The sequence below is a fragment of the Podarcis muralis genome, chromosome 11 (assembly GCF_964188315.1).
Source record: "Podarcis muralis chromosome 11, rPodMur119.hap1.1, whole genome shotgun sequence".
Taxonomy (NCBI): domain Eukaryota; kingdom Metazoa; phylum Chordata; class Lepidosauria; order Squamata; family Lacertidae; genus Podarcis; species Podarcis muralis.
Window position 1 is genome coordinate 52,428,782 of NC_135665.1, and position 18,411 is coordinate 52,447,192.

Consider the following 18,411-nt stretch of genomic DNA (forward strand, 5'->3'; position numbering starts at 1 on the left):
AAGAGAAGACTCCCTGGAAAAGACCCTGATGTTGGGAAAGATGGAGGGCACAAGGAGAAGGGGACGACAGAGGACGAGATGGTTGGACAGTGTTCTCGAAGCTACAAACATGAGCCTGACCAAACTGCGGGAGGCAGTGGAAGACAGAAGTGCCTGGCGTGCTCTGGTCCATGGGGTCATGAAGAGTCGGACACGACTAAACAACAACAACAACAGAGGACAAGGCTATCAATGGCTACTAGCCATGATGCCTATGTTCTACCTCCATTGTCAGAGGCAATAGATGTCTGAAAACCAGCTGCAGAGTGGGCAGAGTGCAGTTGTTGTTCATGTCCAGCTTGCAGGCTTCCCACAGGCATCTGGTCGGCCTCTGTGAAAACAAGATGCTGGACTAGACGAGCCACTGGCTTGATCTAGGTTTGTGTCATGTCTTTATGTTTTAAATAATGCTGACCATGTTCAGATGGGTTAGGGTGGCCATGTGTTCTACTCTACAGGGGACTCAAATTCAGAGTTTTCCGAGCACAATTCAAAGTGCAGGTGCTAACCTTTAAAGCCCTAAATGGCCTCGGTCCTGTATACCTGAAGGAGCGGCTCCATCCCCATCGTTCAGCCCAGACACTGAGGTCCAGCGCTGAGGACCTTCTGGCGGTTCCCTCACTGCGAGAAGTGAGGTTACAGGGAACCAGGCAAAGGGCCTTCTCGGTAGTGGTGCCTGCCCTGTGGAACGCCCTCCCATCAGATGTCAAGGAAATAAACAACTATTTTACTTTTAGAAGACATCTGAAGGCAGCCCTGTTTGGGGAAGTTTTTAATGTTTAATGCTGTATTGTGTTTTTAATATTTGGTTGGAAGCTGCCCAGAGTAGCTGGGGAAACCCAGCCAAATGGGCGGGGTATAATTATTATTATTATTATTATTATTATTATTATTATTATTATTATTATTATTCAACCTTTGGGTCCCCAGTTGTTGTTTTTTTTTGGGGGGGGGAGCTACAACTCCCAAAATTCTCAGCTAGCTTAGCCAGTATTCAGGATGATGGGAGCTGCAGTTCAACAGCATCTGGAGACCAGAGGTTGAATAACACTGCTTCACGATGGGAGTCCTGAACCTGGAGAGCTATTCAGGTCCGGTTTAAAAATAGATAATGATAAGAAAGAAGAGAAGGAGCCTTGAAGCTGACCATCAACAGTTAGTACCTGGACAGCAGACAGATCAGGCAGACAGGTCAACGGGTCACAGTCTTTCCCACAATAATAAAGGTAAAGGTACCCCTGCCCGTACGGGCCAGTCTTGACAGACTCTAGGGTTGTGCGCCCATCTCACTTAAGAGGCCGGGGGCCAGCGCTGTCCGGAGACACTTCTGGGTCACGTGGCCAGCGTGACAAAGCCGCATCTGGCGAGCCAGTGCAGCACACGGAAACGCCGTTTACCTTCCCGCCGGTAAGCGGTCCCTATTTATCTACTTGCACCCGGAGGTGCTTTCGAACTGCTAGGTTGGCAGGCGCTGGGACCGAGCAACGGGAGTGCACCCCGCTGTGGGGATTCGAACCGCTGACCTTTCGATCGGCAAGCCCTAGGCGCTGAGGCTTTTACCCACAGCGCCACCCGCGTCCCATTCCCACAATAATACGATATTTCTATAATACTACAGTGGTACCTCGCAAGACAAAAAACTCGCTAGACGAAAGGTTTTTCCGTTTTCGATTTGCCTCACAAGACGAATTTCCCCTATGGGCTTGCTTCGCAAGACGAAAACGTCTCGCGACTTTGTTTTCTTTGTCTAAAAACAAAGACATGTTTTGTTTATAAAGTTAATTTATTTTCCCTTCAATTTTTGAACTGCTCTTTACAGTATGTGTGACTTTAAAGAGCAGTTAATAAACTGTTGTTGTACCAAATTTGGCTTTGTTTGGACTTTTTTTGACCATAGGAACGCATTAATTGATTTTCAATGCATTCCTATGGGATTTCGTGCTTCGCAAGACGAAAAATTCGCTAGACGACAAAAATTGCGGAACGAATTAATTTCGTCTTGCGGGGCACCACTGTATATTTCTAATTAAATTATAGTCACTAGGTGGTGTTTAACTAAGTTCTTCTCAGAGTAAACCCACTGAAATTAATGAGCATGACTAAGCTAGGTCCATTAATTTCAACAGGTCTACTCTGAGTAACATTTAGCTGACAACCACCAATTATTTCTAAAATTGAATCTAAATTAGCATATACAAAGTATATGCAAATCTGCACCCTCCTTTTCCTCCACTTTCCCCCCCGGGTATGTATGCGTGTGCTGCACTTCCACTTTCCCAGCGATTTGCCTAGAATGGGCTTCCAACGAAGACATTGGGCATTCGCAAACTGGGCTCTAAAGCCTTTCCAATCTAGAATTCATCTGCGAAAGTGAATTAGTTTTAGGACATCTAGTGGATTAAACCAATCAACCCTTTTCCTGTGGATTAATTCTGAAATGGGTGTGTGTGTGTCCACTTATCATCAAAATTAAACATACGGCTAGCACATGTTTAATTAACTAAGTAACACTTAAATTTATGGAATTTTCTACCAGAGGATGTGCTGATGGCCAGTAGCTTTACACGGCTTTAGAAGAGGATTAGAGGGATCTATCATTAGGCACGAAGGCTATCTGGAACCTCTGTTTTTTAGGGGCAGCACAACACCAAACACCACTCCATGTGGGGCACCAGTGGGAGACGGCTAAGGTCTTCAGACCCTACTCATTGGCTTTCTGAAGACATCTGCTTACTTGGACAACTGTGGGAAGCAGGATGGTGGGCTAGAGATGGACCTTTCATCTGATATAGCAGGGCTCTTATATCAACATCATCATCACCACCATCATCATAATTTATATACCGCCCTATATCCACAGGTCTCAGGGCGGGTACAACTATGACAATAACAAATCCCTCTGTCTTGAGTGTTAATTTCCATATGATGGGCTGTACGACTGCACACTGTTTCTCACAACCTGTAGGAGTTTCAGATGCTGTAATGCAGATTATGGCTATGGTTTTCCCAGTAGTGATGTATGTAAGTGAGAGCTGTACCATAAAGAAGGCTGATCGCCGAAGAATTGATGCTTTTGAATTATGGTGTTGGAGGAGACTCTTGAGAGTCCCATGGACTGCAAGAAGATCAAACCTATCCATTCTGAAGGAAATCAGCCCTGAGTGCTCACTGGAAGGACAGATCGTGAAGCTGAGGGTCCAATACTTTGGCCACCTCATGAGAAGAGAAGACTCCCTGGAAAAGACCCTGATGTTGGGAAAGATGGAGGGCACAAGGAGAAGGGGACGACAGAGGATGAGATGGTTGGATAGTGTTCTCGAAGCTACCAGCATGAGTTTGACTAAACTGCAGGAGGCAGTGGAAGACAGGAGTGCTTGGCGTGCTCTGGTCCATGGGGTCATGAAGAGTCGGACACGACTAAACGACTAAACAACAACAATGCAAGTTTGGGGAACCGCTGGCTCTCCAGATGGAAACCACAACTCCCATCACCACTGGCCATTGCTGGGGCTGATGGGAGTTGCAGTTCACCAACGCCTGGGGAGCCAAAGCTTCTCCATACCTCTGACGATGGCAAAGCAGTGAGAGCACTGGATGGGTTCCACTGCTCTTCCACCAAGATCCTTGCTGCTTTGCTGCTCCCCTTCTGGGTAACTGGCAGTGATGCGCAGCAATGGGAAGCCAGATCAACCCTGAAGTCCCTCCCACCACACCGCTATGGCTTGCAAAGTGCTTATGTACTTTGCTGGCATAACTTTATTAATTATAGCAAAGGGACAGAAAATGTCATTCCTGGGTTCCTCCAGAGTATAGTATTTGGAAGCCACTAGTTTAGTTGACAGTATTAAGGGATTCTTTGGAATGGGGAACCCAAGGGGAGAATTAGAGCTTTGTTTATCCATAGTGCTACAAAGGCATGTAGTTTTGGAATCACAAGTATCGCCTTTGTATGGTTTTAGTTTTGTTTTAAATGTATTTGCTGTTTTGTGTTTTTAACAGTTTTTAATTACAGTGGTACCTCCATTCTCAAACTTAATCCGTTCCAGAAGTCTGTTCCAAAACCAAGGTGTGCTTTTGCATAGAAAGCAATGCAAAACAAATTAATCCATTCCAGACTTTTAAAAACAACCCCTAAAACAGCAATTTAACGTGAATTTTACTATCTAACGAGACCACTGATCCATAAAATGAAAGCAGTATTCAAGGTATTGTACTATAAAATAAGTAAGACAGTATTGTAGATGATAAAAATGAAGAAGAAAAAAATTTCTTCCCTGCACAGATGATAGTCATTGTTTGGATGGGGGGCTTTTATCCATTTCTGCAGTCACACAATCAATCAATCAGTAGCTGAACTGGGTTCCATGCAGTCACAAAAACAAATTAACTGAAAAAGCCTCAAAAACAAAAACGCCAAATAAATAGCAAAAACAAAAGAGCCAAACTTAATCTGTTTCGGAAGTCTGTTTGACTTTCGAAATGTTTGAAAACCAAGGCGCAGCTTCTGATTGGTGCAGGCGCCCAGGACACAATAGCCAACAACCGCATCAGATGTTTGCTTCCAAAAATCATTCAAAAACCGGAACACTTACTTCCATGTTTTCAGAGTTTGAGAACCAAAGCATTTGAGAACCAAGGTGCCACTGTATTATTAGTGTACATCACACTGACAAAGTTGTTAAGGAGACAATTAATAAATCAATGATGATGAGGAGGAGGAAAACAATGGAAGAGGAATAAAGTGAATACAATAAATGGATCTGTTATTTGTGGGGATGTGCTTTCATTCCATTACCACTTCTAACATTGCTGCTTTAAAGAAAATTGGATGTTTTGTGTAATGTAATATATACACGTGTGTGTATTTTAGTTTTTATTATGGGATATATGCGAGCGTGATTTAATAGAGTGGTATTCAAATAGGGTTTACACAGAGTAGACCTACTGAAATTAATGAACATGCCTAAGTTCGGCCCATTCATTTCAATGGATCTACTCTGCATAAGACTTATCTGTAAGCTGCTTTGGAGGAATGTGGGCTAGGATTTCTATTTATAAATTAAGATAAATAATTCACCAGTATCAGATACTTTCCATCCTGTGCTAAGAAGCAACAGAAATACTGTCGGTCTGAGCCCTTCTTCAAAAACAATGGGCTGGATCCAGACTTTGCCTTCCGCAAAGGAAGGCTGCTTCTGTCCATGGAAGGCTATTGATCCCATTGGCAAAGTGGGAGAAGCAACTTCGGCTGACGTCTCCCCTTGTTGGCAGGAGTGAACTCTAGATCCAACCCAATATCTGTGGACCAGGTGGGTGGGGAACCTTTTTCAGTCTGAATCACCTTTCCAGGGGCCCCTGAGAGTGATAGAGGCACAAGTGTGGGTGGAGCAATGTGCACTAGGCTAGTTTGTGTGGGATGGGTTTTAATGGGTAGGAGAGGATATGTTAATTGCAATTTATCCCTCCAGCTGCCCACATGTGTACATTAAACAGAGTTTTTAAATCCCATTATTGGCAGTGAAATTGGAAGCATAGGAACTGGGCTGCAAAGACTCACTTTATAAGCTGGCTTCCCCCTTCTTAGCCTGCATAACAATGAACCAGGCAACAATGTGTAAAGTTACATATAAAAGTAAGATTTACTTTATAATCGTGCATTGGTTCAGAGAAACAGCAGCAGTAAAAACTATGCAAGCAAAATACTTATATTTACAGTATAACCAATCGCAAGCAATCAGGCACAGGGCATGATTGCCCTCATGGCTGGTCGGAGAGCGAGAGAGAGAGGAACAGGAAGTACTATATGCTCCTTCCTCTCCAGGAGATGATGGGAAATGACATCACACAGAGCCCTCTCTACCAACTGCATATCTATGGTCTGAGTATCTGTCTCTCAGCAATATACAGTGGTACCTTGCTTCTTGAACTTAATCTGTTCTGGGCGTCTGTTCAACTCCCGAAATGGTTCAAAAACCAAGGCACGGCTTCCGATTGGCTGCAGGAGCTTCCTGCACTCAAGCGGAAGCCGCGTCAGATGTTCGGCTTCCGAAAAACGTTTGCAAACCAGAACACTTACCTCTGGGTTTGTGGCGTTCAGGAGCGAAGCCATTCGCGAACCAAGGTACCACTGTAGCTCTGTGGACTTAGCCTCTTCTAAAATATGTCTGTTTAAAAGACATCTGAAAGCAGCCCTGTTTAGGGAAGTTTTTAATATTTAATGCTGTATTGTTTTTAACACTCGGCTGGGAGCCATCCAGAGTGGCTGGGGAAACTCAGCCAGATGGGCGGGGTATAAATAATAAATTATTATTATTATTCTCATGCTAACTAGCAAGAATATGTATTTGTTAGGTTTGTCTGCTAATCTCCCACTACATAAACTCACACACCCTTTTCCCCCTCCTCCATATGGGCAGCCACTCCTGCCAACCTAAAGCACGTCAAAGTGGAAGTAGATAAATAGGTACCGCTCCAGTGGGAAGGTAAACGACGTTTCCGTGTGCTGCTCTGGTTTGCCAGAAGTGGCTTAGTCATGCTGACCACATGACCCGGAAGCTGTACGCCGGCTCCCTCGGCCAATAAAGCGAGATGAGCACCGCAACCCCAGAGTCGGCCACGACTGGACCTAATGGTCAGGGGTCCCTTTACCTTTACAGGCAGCCAAGAAGCATTGTCAGGGCTTAGGGACATGGTCCAGTCAGGCAAAAACACTAAAGGAGTGTGTGAAGCAGCTTCGGTGAGGGGGTGTGACCTGGGAAGAGTCCTGGAGGCCAGACAGAGAGGCCTGGAGAGCCACATCCTGCCTCTGGGCCTGAGGTTACCCCACCTTTGCTCTAGACCTTATGAAGAAGGTGCTGCAAAGACCCTCTTTCACTGTCTCATATAATGGAAAAGCTTCCAGGATTACAGAGTTTTTATTTTAAGAAATGCATTTCAGCAAAAAAAGAAAGAAAGAAAAAAGGTTTCTTAAAAATTGTGCCCAGTGTAATTGAACGTAATTGAGACTCTGACCACCGACGCTTGTCAACCTCTACTAGACCACAAAGATAATGCATTTTGGTTTGGGACTGCTACCTGATTGCAATACAGTTTATATAAGTCTTTCAAAGGGAATTAAACTGCGAAGGTATCTTATATTATTACCTTGCAGGGGGAAGGAAAGAGCTTTGCAAAGAAACATTACTGCGCATTCCCTGTATCATCAGCACAGAACTCTCAAGTCATCCTTAAATGTCATTAACGATAATGCGCTCAAAGTTTTGAAGTGAGTGCTTCCAGTATCCTCATTTGGCATCTCGAAGCAACATTCAGCTGTCTCCCCTTTGCAGACACACAGCTTCTTAATATTCTATTTGGGGAATCATAAGGTCAATTTGCAAATATTAAAATTTCTCCTAAAGTGAATAAGGCTAATAAAAATACCATTATGGTTTCCATTTACTCATCATCAAGAGAAAACTAAACAACCTGGTCTATTTCATTACTTATTTGCTACCGGCATATGCTGCTCTTCCTCCAAAGAGGAATACTACTGAAAACAACATTCTTCTGTTGAGTTCATCCCATCTTCCCTGGAAAGTTTAACATCTCTTACCCATCTGGTAACGGTATCACGTTGCAATTTGCCCCGCCTCTTCCAGCCACCAATGAAATCATTTATTTACTTATTTCATTTATTGACCACCTTTCATCAGAGACCACAAGGTGGCTTACAACATTCTTTAAACCAAACAGTATCTTCCTATATACATAAAAATGTAAGTCTGTTGTCACGCTGCAGTTTGCATGGCTGCTGATATGTGGCCATGCTAATTTCAGCGAGATGATAGAATGGCAGGCAGATAAGGGAGCAAGCATTGCATGGGGGAAAATGTTCTGTGAAGCACCTTGCCCCTTTAATAATAATAATAATAATAATAATAATAATAATAATTATTATTATTATTATTATTATTATTATTATTATTTATATCCCGCCCTCCCCAGCCGAAGCCGGGCTCAGAGCGGCTAACAACAATAAAAGTAACACAGCATTCAAAAATCAATTCATTTTAAAATCAATTCAAAATCAAATTAATGGCAACCGTTGGGCTAGAGTTCTGTGAGGATTACCAAAGGAGGGGGTCAGACTGTGCCTTGGCCAAAGGCCTGGTGGAACAGCTCTGTCTTGCAGGCCCTGCGGAAAGATGTCAGGTCCTGCAGGGCCCTCGTCTCTTGTGACAGAGCGTTCCACCAGATCGAGGCCACAGCCGAAAAAGCCCTGGCTCTGGTTGAGGCCAGCCTAACCTTCCTGTGTCCCGGGACCCCCAAGATGTTTTTGTTTGAAGACCGTAAGGTCCTCCGTAGGACATACCAGGAGAGGCGGTCCTGTAGGTACGAGGCTCCTAGGCCGTATAGGGCTTTAAAAACAGCGGGAGCATGATATAATGGAGGCACTTCAGAAACTGCTCTCTAAAGGTGGGGCTTGGAGCAGGCTGTGTGGAGATAGTCGAGGGGGTAGGACAGGTGTGGGGAAAGTAGGGTTGGCAAAGTGGTTGACAAGAAGAGTATACGCACTCTTATGAGTTGAGAAGGGGTTTGCTGGCTGTATGCCGAGAGCCTTCTAATTCCTTGATCCAGCAAGTTGTAGAACTTAAGCAAGAATTCAAATTTCTGGAATAGCTAGGTTAGCTTCCTGGTGAGTGGTGACAGCCTAGGTAATGGACCATCAAGGGTACAAAGGAAGTGGCTCTATGCCAGACGGCAAATGGGTGGGCCCCCTCCCTCAACTTGCTGGTAGTTGGAAAAAGCGAAGGCCAGAGCTTAGTTGTGTGTGTAAGCTAGAAACTGGAGGAAGAAGCAGGCTGAATCCTGTGAGGGAGAGGCATGCCTGATTTCTCCTTGCATCCAAGGCTATGGCTATGGGTGAAACAAGATCCCACTAGGATGTTTAATGCAGTGAACTCCTCCATTGTAGGCTCAGGCTGTATATATGTGTAAATAAACCATGTATCACAAAGACATCACAGTCTCCATTGTCCCTCATTCCAAAGGAAACATAAACCCTGGGTAAGCGCCTGGAATTCTGCACCGTTCAGAGACTGGCGTGGTGTGCAACTGTATGTTCAAATCTTCAAACCAAAACTATTTTCCAAATCGTGATAAGCAGCATAGAAGCCAGTTACACAAACTCATTGCATAGCAGTTAGGCTGACCCCAAAGATCAATATTTATACCACCTCTTGCCCTCTAGCTGGTGAGTCTTATAGAGCAAAAAATATGGTATTTAAAATACAATAAAACAACCTATGCACTCCACAGTGATGGTGAAGGTACTCAGGAGTGACTGAGTCAAAGGCTTTGCACATCTTGCCATTCCACAATCTAGGCGCAGAGCCTTTCCCCTGAAAAGCACTTATGTTTGCAACACATTGGGGAATCTGGAAACCAGCTTGTTGGTAAGTTTCCCTTGCGTATACCGGCTTTGCCTTCCTACTGGCGTCTCACTTAGGCAGACCTCACTTTGCTCTGTTCTGATGGCCCTCAGAGCAACCTACAGACTTGCTGGCTTGAAACGTTTAAAGCTTAATAAGATCTAGAACTTGCTTATCTGACAGAAAATTGCCTTGGATTTGCTAGCGCGACAGTATATATAGAAAGTTGAAGAAAGGTTCCATGGAAATAACGCAGCATATTCTTGACCCCACTGACAAGAAGAGTCAAATTGAAACTGAATAGACTCTTGCCCACTTAATGAAATTTCGTATTGTGCCTTGTATATTGCCTGCCTTACAAAGGTACATCAAAATGGAAACCGAGGTGATGACACTCCAAACCCAAAGCTGTTGTGCTTCCTTTTGCCATCCCTATTTTAAAAGCCATGTAATCCAACTTCTAGCCTCTTCTCCCTGCAGGATCAAATAAACTATAATCCAATCAACGGTCAACATACCTACATTGACCTCAGAGCACCGTGCCTTATTCCACCTGATTTTATTTTACTTGACGCTAGATGTCCACTCCCATAGAAGAAAGCTCTTGGATTTGAAAGCATGCAACACATTTGAACAGCCTGTTGGTTGAGTAAATTATGTGATTCCAGGTTATTCTATGTTGCTTGCTGGGCTCATGCGGTTGTAAGCGCCGGATCCCTCTGAAACAAGGTTAAGGGATCAATAGCGAGCTGTAACGCTGCAGATATCTCCTGCAGCCCCCTTTTCAGTCTGCACAAATCCTCCCCTCTTGCCTTAACCAGCTAAGAAATCCATCTGCAGCAACTGTGAACAAAGTCCTGTTAACCATAATTTGGTTACTGGTTGTGGTGTTTGCCCTCCTAGGTGTATGATATCATACTGGGTTCCTAAGGAAATGGTTAAATAATTGTAAAATGACTAACCAATGGGAACCCAAGGGGAGGAGTTAAGAGTTAGAGTTAAGGGTGTTTGAGAAGTCAGTCTGGAGTTAGAAGAGACAGAAAGGATAAGTCTGTGGGTTGGGCTAGTCTGATGTGAGAGAGTGAGAGAATTTTTTAAGAGGAGTCAGTCAAACAGTTGAGATAATCAGTCAGAAGGTATTAGGAAGGTATAGGCCGGTAAAGAAACTAAAGTTAATAAACTGACAGGAATATTATCTGAGAAACCATAAACTTGTTAATGTTTATAAAATAAACTTGTTTATTTGGTTCAATTTTAACAGCTGTCTGGACTCAGTGTTTTACCTGAGAGTAATGGGTTGGTGGCAGCAGGGAAGCGAGCACAGTGGTGGCACAGGGATCAATAGACCATTAAACGTTCGGGGACCCTGTGTGATCGCCACACTGGTTATACTGGAAATCTGGTCTGGCATTAACTGGGGTTAAGGTTTGTGCCAATGTAATTCTTAATAGAGCAATGCTACAGAGAAGTGGAGGGGACGTGGGTGGCGCTGTGGGTTAAACTACAGAGCCTAGGACTTGCCGATCAGAAGGTCGGAGGTTCGAATCCCCGTGATGGGGTGAGCTCCCATTGCTTGGTCCCAGCTCCTGCCAACCTAGCAGTTCGAAAGCACGAAGTGCAAGTAGATAAATAGATACCACTCCTGGCCACATGACCAGGAAGCTGTATGCTGGCTCCCTCGGCCAATAAAGCAAGATGAGCGCCGCAACCCCAGAGTCGGCCACGACTGGACCTAATGATCAGGGATCCCTTTACCGTTTTTTTACAGAGAAGTAGGTAGGAGGAAGAGCCCTTGGTAGAGGAATCACCACTTACTAAACCCTACTGGGCTTGTGTTGGCCATACTGGAAGGTTTCCCCCTCTGCCCTTCAATCCATTGGTTTCCAGGGGTGGGAAAATAACTGTGCCTGCTCCAGGACTGTCACAGTTTGTCTCCCTTGTTGGGGGCATGTCAAGGGAACAGGAGGGCTTGGGATCCTGTGGATCCGAGGCCTCTTCTGATCCGCACCGATATACCAACGCGACACACCCCTTTTCAGTCCCTCACAACGAAACTTTCCACATTTGCAGTAATGACGGCTTTGAGGGCAGGTCTCCTTTGCCCACAGATCTCCACACTTTCTACCCTGACAGAGGGTGGTCCAGGGAATCCACCCATCCACCGGCTGCTCCAGGAAAGAGACTTCTTCACATAACGTAAGCTAGTTAAGATATGGGGTTTTCTCCCACAAGATGCACTGATGAAACACCGTCTTGCTTGCAGGCTTTTGTCAGGAGAAGGTCAGCAACAAAACACCTGGCATCAGTGAAGTTAACTCTTTATTCAAAGAAATCAAAAATAGTGCATGCCTAGTGGTCACAGGAATTCTTCCCAGTAGGTCTTGCCCCAAAGAGGCAGTTGTGAGGACTGAATGTCCCACTGTTCTCTAAGGATCCTTCATTGGTTCCTTCTCCAGCAACCTGAGTTGCCTTCGTCTTCTCTCTCTTTGCTCTGCTCTCTTCATTCCTCTGTATGTTCTGGGAGACCAGTGGGGAGAGGAACTGGTCACAGCAGGAGGGGGAGAGTCCCTGGCGTCTTCAGCAGCCTGCCCCCACTCCTCTCCAGCCTCCACTTCTGCCTCTGATTCTGAACTGCTCTCTGCCCCAGCTTCTTCCTGCTCACTAAACCCTGTTGCCTCTTCAGCTTCCGACACCTCCCCCTGCCAGCCTGCTCCCTCTTCTTCCTCTGACCACTCATCATCGCCCCAACACTGATCCCCTGGCTCTGAACCTGGGGGGTTCCTTGGGGGAGTTCCCCAGCTAGTGCCTCCTACCACTCCTCTGTATCCACCAGCCCATCTATAGCCATCTGGATGGATACTGTGATAATAGGATGCTAGACAAGATGGGCATTTGGCCTGATTCTGCAGATCTTTTCTTATGTGCCTACATAGGAGTTGGGAGGAGGAAGCATGCAGCTTTGTGTACACACACACACACACACACACACACACACACACACACTGCCCTTCAATCGTATTTCCAAGATGATTTACAAGAATGAATAAAACAAAATATAACTGCAAACATAACATCATAAATTGATCTCATAGCTGCCCCCCCCCCCAATTACTTAACTGCAGATTAAGCCTACATTCTGCCTGCACTGGCCCATTCAGTTGGTCCAATATATTTGTAGTTGTGGTTTTTTTTTTAACACTGCAACACAGCTGTATCATCCCAGTCTATATTTCAGACAGAACAGGTAGCTATTAGACAACAGTGCCCGCTTTGGTAAAACTCGGAACAATCTTGGAGCAAAACTAATAAAAGACAGCAGGAATAAAGAGCGTTTTCATTATTTTGTTTTTTCATGCAATAACCGGCTGCAGGAGTTGTGTGCTCTTGGCATAGAGGAAAGATGGTTTAGATAGGATCACAAGAAGCTGCCTTATACAGAGTCAGACCTCAGTATTGTCTACAATGACTGGCAGTAGCTCTCCAGGATTTAGACAGAGGTATTTCCTAGCCTGGATATGCCAGGGATTGAACCTTGAGACCTTCTGCATGGAGAGCAGATGCTCTACAACTGAGCAAGGTCATTCCCAATAATGTGAGGGCTCTGCCTGCTAAAAATTCTGAAGGCTCCTGGGCCAAAAGATAAGAGAAAGTTGGGGTGGAGACCCATTTCATATACACTGGAAAGGAGAAGCACCTGGATACCTTTCTTCATCAATGGTTATCTCCTTTGCCCTGTCTCCTTTTAACCCCTCTAAGCTCCTTGGGGAAATTAGTGGACAGAGAGAAATAAGGAGAGGTAAACTATGAATGGATATAGCAATGTGGGGTTTTGCAAAAATTCAATATGGGGAAACGTTTCTGGAAATGTTTCCTGTGGATATTAAGCTAACTTGCACAGGGTAATTTGTACCTGACAGTTTTCTGATGTGCGAGCAAGTGATTTAATTTAGGATGTTATCCCCCCCCCCAATTTAGTAAACAAAGCCCCCACCCTCAAAAAAGTACCCCATGTTAATTTTTGTCCCAATTCCCCACAAAAATTTGAAGGGAAGAAATAAGGCACGGCTTAAATTATGTATTGTTTGAATACTTGTAAAAATTGCAAAGACAAGATCATGTGCTTCTCTTACATCATTTAAAACTAAGGGACCAACCCGAAGTTATTGAAAACTGTTGACGCACTAATAAATGTTAGAAACCCAAAGAACTGTGCACGATATACGCTGACTCACATACTTGCTGGGGATAATCACCGGACAAATATTAATTACATCTTTGAAACTGCCAAGCTTGCTTAATATTCTATTCGCATCTGGAATCCATTCATTGATACTAATGAATTTCGGGAAGGGAAAATTTCCCACAGAAAAAGAAAGCCCTGGGAAATTTTATACCCCACATTGCTGGATGGAGAAAGCAGTCGGATCCTGCAGTGCGCAATTGATTTCTATCCTCCTTCAACTTTCTTTGTTGACTTCAGAATTCTCAGCAAGCAGAGTTTTGTTGTGGTCTCACATTGAGAGTGTAACGGGGGTCAGAGTGACAAGAAGATGGCATGGTGGGGAGTTGGTGCTTACCTGATCTCCTGGCAGGTGAGTTGTCGCTGCTTACTGGGAGGGCTGGGGTGAGGCTGCGACAAACCTGGTGCAATGCAAACGCCCTGGCTGTGCCAATCTGATGCACCTGCTGGCGTGTATGTACCATGCTCCCCTTTCTGCAGCCATGGCACTCTCCCTCCCAGCAAGCGGTATAAACTCATTTGCTGGGGCTGGAGGTCAGGTAAGCACCTCTGCACCACCACGCTACCTGCCACTGGAGCCAGGGTTGCCAGGAGGCCATGGAGGTGAGAAAGAAATAGAATACAACTTTCACATACTGATCAGAAACAAGTCACATCTTCAGCGACAGGTCTGCGGTAAAAACATGCCTTCTCAAAATAGGAAGGGCTTAGCGTTTATTGGTATAAGCACTTGAGAACATTTGAGAAAAGCAGAAGTTCTGATTTTGAACACAGAAACCCATCTCAAAGCACTGCTCGTTCATTCATAGATCACTGTTATGGCTGGTTGATCTTTAAAACTCCCAAGACCACATCAGTTAAATAACAATTGCAATTGCTTTGTTTTTTTTAAGAAACATGACAAAATGCTTTTGGCTTGATTGCTTAGGTCTGTCTCGTTCTCACTCACCTTTGCTGCAAAAATGCCGTCCTGTTGAATGTCCATTTGGGAGCTTTATCCTGCAGCTCATGGTTCAAGGCGTTTGTATTGGGTACAAAGGAAGGGTCAAGGAACTTCAGTGCAAACTGGGACCTGAAAGGGATCACATATCCACATCGTCAGTGAATTCACTCGAAGCTTGAAGGTGTAAATTAACTATTCTATTACAGTCTAGAATGAAGTGCAAGCCAGTCTTCAAGGACACCCCACCATCAAATAGACAAGATATGTTCTGTGACACATTACACTTGGAAACTAAACATGCTCAGTTGTACTTATCTCACCAAATCCCAGTCCAGATGAGAACCTGGAGAAAATGTTAGAGGCAAGTTGTTCATTCTCCCTGACATGCTATTCGTACGTGTGCTGGGAGACGCTTCCCCCACAGGAAGAGGGTTTGAAAGCATTGCTCCTGTTGCCCAAAGGATCTATTAGATCCTGCTACATATGTAATCTTGCACTTAATATGTTGTGGGGAGGAAAATATGCTATGGAATGCTACAGGCAAGCTAGAGACCTGAAACTATACTTGCTACCACTTTTAATCATCTTCCTTTAGACTCTTTTTGGCCTTCCCCAGGAATTCATGGGCTTCATGCTCTCCTATTCCTCTACTGCTTCTTCTGCCCCACCTATTATTATTATTATTAATTGCCTTCAAAACAACAATCTCAAGGTGATGTACATGAAAGATAATTAAAAAGCAAAAAACAGCAAATACATCTAAAAAGAAAATAAAACCAGACAAAGTAAAGGCCCATTTATCCAGCTGGAAAAGCTTGTCAGAACAAAAAGGTCTCCGGCTGTTTCCAGAAAGTGCAGATCGTGGCTGACTGTCATATCATGGCAGCAAATGCTATTCCACAAAAGAGAGGAAACCACATTCAAAAAGCCCTACTGCAAAGCAGATTTCTGAGATCTTTAGAACCTGTAAGAGAAACTCCCCTGCAGACTGGCCCTTCTTCTTCTCTGTACTTTTGTTAAGTTTTTACCTTTTTGTAAGTACGTTTGTAAACCCCCCCATTTTTCTGTTTTATCTTTTGCAAACCGCTTTGAGGTGGCTTTTTCTACACTCAGGCAGTGTATAAATTTTATGGAATTAAAAAAGAGGGGGGGGGGAATTCCATTGATGAAAATGCTTGGAACCTGTGTGTAGATCATTGTTTGTGTGTTCTCACCTGAACGTACTTTAGGGAGCTACCTCATACTAAGCCAGACCCCTGGTCTATCTAACTCAGTATTATCTATGCTGATTGATTGTTGCTTTCCAGGGTTGTTCAGACGGAAGTATCTTCCATTCTCTACTTGGAGATGCCAGGGATTTAACAAAGCAGCTACTCTACCACTGAGCTAGAGTCCTTCCTAAGCATTTTGCTGCATGCATACAGGCAGTAATAGAGTTGAAAGGGACCTGAGGGTCATCTAGGCCAACCCCCTGCAATGCAAGAATCTCAACGTGCAGTCTCCCACCCAATTTGAAACCATACCGGACCCTGCTTAGCTTTGCAAATGTGCCAGTGTGTACATTCTTCTCACCTGATGGGCTGTACATCATACTTTCTATCTACATGTGACTAGAACAAATGTAACATGTAAAGCAGGGGTGAGGAGCCTATAGTGCCCTCCAGATTTTGTTGGACATCAGCTCCCATCACTCATGCTAGCTGGGGCTAATGGGAGCTGGAATCCAACAGCAGATTCTCGATCCCTGATGTAAAGGATCTTTTAGGCTGCAACTCTAAACAACAGTAAGTCCTACTGAACTCAGGAAGACTTAATTCTGAGAAGACATGCATCTGATTTTGCTGTTAGCTTCTAATTTTCCCCAATACTTCAAATTTTCTAATGATTAAGAGCCAGTCTACACATTAGTCTAGACAGCAGACGATGCCACCAGAAGCAGCCACAGCATTATGGTTACATAACACTATATTTATTAAAGTGGCAGCATGGAGAAGACAACATGCAAAAGCAATTTCAAGTGGGACCTATGCACAGAATATAGTTTAAGGTATCCAGCTGCCTTGTACTGAGTCAAAACCTCTGGGCCATTTAGCCCAGTTCTGCTTCCTCTGGTAGGCAGCACCTATGCACAAAAGTAGAAAACAAACAGAATGGTCCCTTTCAAATGTTGTGATCTGAGAGTTCTCCTTAATTAGAAGCAGAGGGTGGACGGGCACCGAACAGGGACACTGCAGGATTTCCTGCATCAGCATGAGTTCGGACTAGATGGCATTTGAGGTCCCTTCCAAACTCTGATTTTGAACCAACCCCCCTCCCCCCATTCTGAATAGCCAGAGCCGTTAGCATCTGGGCGGTTCATTAGCGGAGAGCAAGCTTGGAAGGGAGTGAAGGCGGAGGGGCGCAGAACGGGATGGAAATTCAGCACCATGGACAGCGACCTCCGAAAGATAACGTCGGAGCCTCAAGTTTCCATTCACTTTTAAAACTCTTCTTTCTCTGAGAGGGAGGAGGCCATTTCAAGCAACGCCCCCCCCCCCGAAGCATTTGTGTGGGCGCTGGGAAGGGGCTTATTTTTTGCAAAGAGCCAATGCAACGCCACGTCTGCACAGCGTGGGGCATTTCCCGGCCTCTGGACCAGCAGAGGAGGAGGAGGAAGACCCAGCGAATCGTCTCCACGACTTCCGCCTCTCGCCTGCCTGGAAAATCCACCTTCCTCCTGCAATTCCCCTCCCCTAATTCTCCGGGCCCGATCTCTGCGCGCAAAGAAGAGGGTGCCTCTGCCGGCGCTAAAACGGGGAGTAAATCTGCGCTTCTTTGGGATGGTGGGGAGCGCAGCGCATCCAAGCAGAATTTTTTTTAAAGAATGCATTTAAAAATAAAATTAAGAAAGCCACAATCACACAAAGGACTCCCCTCCCCACTTCCATCACCAGACCTGCGGGGCAGCGCAGAACACGGGGTGGGGATGGGAGAAGACAAGGAATGGTGGAATGGAGCGATCGGAGACCCTTCCTAGCCCCCTGCGCGTTTAAAGAGCGTTTGTGCATCTGTCAACCCGCCCCCAAAGCGGTGGGGAAGCCGCGCCGATGTCTTCCCCCATCCCCAGCCGGGGAAAGAGGGCGCCTGCGCCATCAGCTCGCCCCATGATGGAATATACATGAACCGGGCAGGGAGCCACCATGATTCTCGTCAGAGACCCGCATCATATTTTATCTATATCTATAGGAGCCGGGGGTTCCTCACCTCCCACCTTCCTCTGGCCACTGAGGCAACCCTCCCCCCCCACCTCTGCACGATCTGATCGATTTTTAAAAGGGAGGGGTGGGGGGTTTGGTTTACTGTTGGCACAAAAAAGCGAAGAGGTGGGGAATGGGGGTGTCCCGGAGCGTTGATCCAATAATGATCATAATAATAGTAATATCTGCCCCCCCCCCCGCGCAACACACACCCTTCCCTCCTCTAACCCTTCCTCTCCAGCATGCATACCCTCCACCCAGCTCACTTGCTCTTTCCTCCCCTGGAAGACGATATATGTACATTTAAATATATACATATATGTATTTCAAGCACTCACCTAAATCCAGTGTGGAACATGTACATTCGTGGCACTCCCGTGTTGGCGTATTTGGGAGTGGTGAAGATATTGTCTTTTTTCAGAGACACGTAGCTGATGAAGGACAAAATCAGCAGAGCTACGCTGAGCATCACCAGACCCAGAACACTAACCACCCGGACCATCTTGCAGCTTCTCATGCCTGGGGGCGGAGAAGTGGGGG

At 45.2% G+C, this 18,411-nt stretch overlaps 1 protein-coding gene across 1 annotated transcript in view; it reads right to left on the reverse strand.

Moving 5' to 3' along the window:
• ST8SIA3 (ST8 alpha-N-acetyl-neuraminide alpha-2,8-sialyltransferase 3) overlaps positions 1 to 18,411 on the reverse strand; it is a 42,299-nt gene that overhangs the window by 10,479 nt on the left and 13,409 nt on the right. The window contains exons 2-3 of the mRNA XM_028748519.2: positions 18,210 to 18,390; positions 14,642 to 14,764 (exon numbers count right to left, since the gene is read on the reverse strand). Coding sequence (XP_028604352.2) covers positions 14,642 to 14,764; positions 18,210 to 18,390 — 304 coding nt within the window. The remainder of the gene's footprint in view (positions 1 to 14,641; positions 14,765 to 18,209; positions 18,391 to 18,411) is intronic.